Source organism: Micropterus dolomieu, linkage group LG10, assembly GCF_021292245.1.
Source record: "Micropterus dolomieu isolate WLL.071019.BEF.003 ecotype Adirondacks linkage group LG10, ASM2129224v1, whole genome shotgun sequence".
Classification (NCBI taxonomy): domain Eukaryota; kingdom Metazoa; phylum Chordata; class Actinopteri; order Centrarchiformes; family Centrarchidae; genus Micropterus; species Micropterus dolomieu.
In genome coordinates this window covers 1,374,368-1,378,864 of record NC_060159.1, presented here as the reverse complement: position 1 = coordinate 1,378,864, position 4,497 = coordinate 1,374,368, and the positions used below count along the sequence as shown (strand labels likewise).

General features: G+C 42.9%; 1 protein-coding gene across 1 annotated transcript in view; it reads left to right on the top strand.

Annotated features, from left to right (window-relative positions):
- lyrm2 (LYR motif containing 2) overlaps positions 1-2,675 on the top strand; it is a 5,778-nt gene extending 3,103 nt beyond the window's left edge. The window contains exons 2-3 of the mRNA XM_046061301.1: positions 1,577-1,717; positions 2,278-2,675. Coding sequence (XP_045917257.1) covers positions 1,577-1,717; positions 2,278-2,358 — 222 coding nt within the window. The 3' untranslated portion in view covers positions 2,359-2,675. The remainder of the gene's footprint in view (positions 1-1,576; positions 1,718-2,277) is intronic.
- The last annotated feature ends 1,822 nt before the right edge of the window (positions 2,676-4,497 follow it).

Here is a 4,497-nt window from a genome sequence, read left to right as displayed (position 1 = left end):
TGCATGACCGTTGTTTAATGACGTAGAGCAACTGCAGAAACAGTAATTCTGATAGCTGCGCCAACAAAAAGTTTCATGGCTCAGTGTGTTTGAGGCAGCTCGTCTCTGTTTAATCAGCCCACCTACAAGGCTCACCTACCAAACACCAACGCAGCGTCACTGATGGCCGAATGTTTTTAGATTGCCAAAAGTTTATCATCTAAGCAATACGGTTATATCTCCTGTGCGACGGGCTGTCACAGGGATTTGATGTCATTTTTGGGCCTACATGGAGCCCTCCATACAGGCTTTGGTTGGCTTCACTGTTCCAACTCTGGCTTACCCCCTTGTATACGTTCCCCTTATCAGCTTGGCAGCATGGACTGCAGCAAGATTTTCAGAGTGGTGATTTATTAATCTGTAACAAAAGTATCTTTCATCCATAAAGTTTTAACTGAGCTCTGTCTCTACATCACAGTAACAACTTTATGTCCATTGACTGCCTGGAGGGCAGAAACGACTATATTTCTTAAGGAAACTTAAGAAGGCTAAATGCCAAGTTTTTATTAACTTTTACAGAGAAGCAATAGAAAGCATCCTGACTGGAAACATCACTAACATGGGATGTGCACGGCCCAGGACCGGAGGGCTCTGCAGCGGGTGATTAAAACTACCCATCTCCTGAGCATCAGTGATATCGGTGAGGTGAGGTATCTGCAGAGCCCAAAGGATACTAAAGGACAGTCCCCACCCAGCCACAGCCTGTTCACCCTGCTGCCTTCTGGGAAGAGATATAGAAGTTTCTGCTGCCACACCACCAGACTGCAGAGCAGCTTTTTACCCCAAGCTGTCAGACTCTTAAACTCTAATTCATCCTCAGCACTGCTCCACTGATGATAGTTTATTTCTGGTAGCCATCTTTCATAATTGATTCTCTATTAATGTATATTGTCGGCTATGTAGCAGAAGGGAGGTACAAACTCAATTTCACTCTACAACTTGTTATATTGTGACAATAATTTTTTTAATGTCCCCTACATTGACAGCGTTGTGTTAAGAAAATAGACTAAATTCTAAGAGTTAACTTGAATGCTTTAGTTTTTCTATACCTATACACACGGCTTCGTTTCAGTGTGTTTGTGAGAGAGCGAGTGAGCAAGCTGAGCATAGCTTCACGATGGATTATGATTTTACTCATAATAGTTGTTGATTAAGACTGCGAAAGACTAGTAAGAGAAAAAACTTAAAGTGAAATTACTGTAAGTGGTTGAAGCAACCAGTTTCCATCACTCCAAATGGCAGTAGTATAAATGGAAACCATCCAAAACTACTAAAAAATATAATTGAACAATGCCATTAAGTCATCCTGTCTATCAAAGAGGTTTGAGAAAGGGGCACTTAGGCCCATTTGCGGATAGAATTGTAATTCTGGAACTTCAGAATTACAATTCACTCAGCATGCAAAATGCACTGAATGTTAATATTCTCTTCATAATCAGGCTCTGTTCGAGCCTGTAATCTTCTTGGTCCAAATTTTAGATCATTCCTAAATGTATCTAACTGTCCGGTTGGGTCTAAACTGCTGATTCTTTGTCAGTTTTTACAGAGACAGAGGGTTTTGGGGATTTACAGAAACATTCTGAGGACCATACGACAGGTACCAGATGAGGGAGACAGGAAGTACCTCAGAGACTGGGCAAGAGACGAGTTCAAGAGGAATAAGAACGCCACAGATCAGGTAAAGAGATATGAACTTGCCTCTCCTTTACATAGCCAGATCACCTGTAACTGCCCTGCCATGTCTGCTGGTACAAGTAAAGAGTTTCTGACTACTACTCACAACAGAGGTACGTTAATCAGGGTATCTGGAAGTGCTAAATCCAGCCTGGCTGTAGCTGTGTTTCCCCTAAAACGAAATATGCTATTTCACAAGGTTGAGGACCATTATTACATCTGTGTACAAAAAGTTGGAAAAGCTTTCACCATCACTTACTGTTACTCACTACACAAACACAGTAACACAGAATGGGAGCTAGCCATGTGTTGTGTGTTGCTGTGTTCGCACAGTGGTGCGCTGCTGCAGAATGAATATAGGGGAAACACTGCAGTAGCTGTAGTGGCTAATAACTGCACTGAACTGGCCGGTGCTTCATGAATCAAATGCTAATTTTGTGTGCACAGTTTCTCACAATACAAGAACATTTCTTTGCACACATTAGTGAATGAGACCCTTTGTATTTTTTTTCTCAGCATCCTCTGATTTGTCCATTACTGCTGCTTTTCCTCTCTTTCATTCAGGATGCCATCCGTATGATGGTCACACAAGCCAACAACCATCTGGAGGAGCTGCAGAAGTCTCTGGCGTTGGCCAGGAGTTAAATACTGTGAGACTGTAGCCTGATCTGGACTGACTGTTGGTGGAGACCTCTGATCAGGGTTGTGTCATTTTAAGTGAACAATGCAGAATGTATTGCGACCCGTCTTTGGTTGGACACCTTTTGAAGAATGGATTTATGGAACTGACCTGAAGTCATCATCCTGCAAACCTCCTGTGCTGCTGCTCACAATACAGTGGGTAGGATTTTTGTTCCATGATGATGGAAACCTGGCAACTTGTGAGGCTAACTGAGCCCGTCCGCAAGACTTTTGTTTGTGCTGTATTTTATACATATTAAACATGAACTAATGAAACTTAAGACAATTTCATAATGATCATTTTCATAATCCAAAATATGTTTTCTGGCATCATCATACAGAGAACATTATTCATATCCAGTTATACATATAAAACTAAACCAAGCTGTATTAGCACTACATTAAACACATAGCAGAGAGTAATACTGCAATACAACTCTGAGGTTTCTTCATGCATCAAGATCACAACTGTCCTTTACAGGTAGACGTAATTGACTGGGCACTGGCATTCTGGGAGACAAGTTTATACGTAGTCAGCTGTTCAGGATCAGGACCTGGTTTATTTGGTGTCGACTAGAGCTGCAACAAATATATAAAACTATAGAGAACAGTGAAAATGATACAAAGTAGAGAGCTGGAATCAGAGGGTTGGGGATTTTGCTTTAAGAAAGTGATCAATTATCAGAATAATTGATTTTCCTTCAATAAACTAGTTGTTGCAGCTCTAGTGTCGACTGTAGTAGAGATCCTCTGCTGGTTTAGCACAAAACAGGAAGAATGGACACATACAAATTACACATTACTGCGGAGTTTCGCATCACCTCTTACTGGCCATGTCAGTGAATTGTTCCACTCACACACTCACTCCAGCACTGCTACTATCCACTGCACACTTAACCAGAGGGCCTGTAGAAACCACCAGACCTGCAGTGGGAGGATGGATGTGTCAGAGCAGATTCTTTGACTGAGTTATAAGTAAGGCTGGTGTACGTTAGAGAAACCAGCAAGAGACAGCTAGATTTTTAAAGTATCCAACTGAAAATAAATTCTACCTCCCTCCCCTCCCCCCTAGCTTTAAAGTGACATGTTATTGGTTTGAAACTTGCTTATATGCTTCTAATTTCAAATCTGGAGTCTGGAGTGTGCCAACGGAATATTCAATTAAATTTTATTTATATAGCGCCAAATCACAACAACAGTTATCTCACAGAGCAGGTCTAGACCATACTCTGTGATGCTATTTACAGAAGCCCAACAGTTCCCACCAAGAGCAGCACTAGGAGACAGAGGCAAGGAAAAACTTCCTTTAAGAGACAGAAACCTCGAGCAGAACCATGGCTCAGGGTGGGCGGCCATCTGCCTCGACCGGTTGGGGTGAGAGAGAGAGAGAGAGCGAGAGAGAGAGAGAGAGAGAGCAGGAGAGGAACAGAGAGAAAGATAGAGGAGGGAGGCAGCCTACACAGATACACAGAGGTACAGACAGTAAAGGTGATGTTGCTATAGCCTAAATGAAAAATGGTACAGATATTTATAGTAGTGTTAATGATAATAATCGTCATGTTAATGATTATAGTAACAATAATTGTAGCAGAGGGTGTCGAGCAGGAACACGGGGGCAGCAGGTGACCCGCAGCCACAGATCCAGACTCCACAGCTCCAGAGCCAGAAACACCTGCAGGAAGCGATAGGAGGAGAGAGGAGAGGGACGAGAAAGCACAAGACTACCAGAAAGGGGAGAAGTTGTGTTAGTAACATGCAATAATGGGATGAGGTTGCATACAGAGGGAGAGAAAGTAGAGGAGAGAGGAGCTCAGTGCATCATAGGAAATCCCCCGGCAGTCTAGGCCTATAGCAGCATAACTAAGGGATGGTTCAGGACTCACCTGAGCCAGCCCTAACTATAAGCTTTATCAAAGAGGAAAGTCTTAAGCCTACTCTTAAATGTGGAGATGGTGTCTGCCTCCTGAACCCAAACTGGAACCTGGTTCCACAGGAGAGGAGCTTGATAGCTGAACGCTCTGGCTCCTAGTCTACTTTTGGAGACTCTAGGAACCACAAGTAACCCTGCATTCTGGGAGCGCAGTGCTCTGGTGGGGTAGTAAG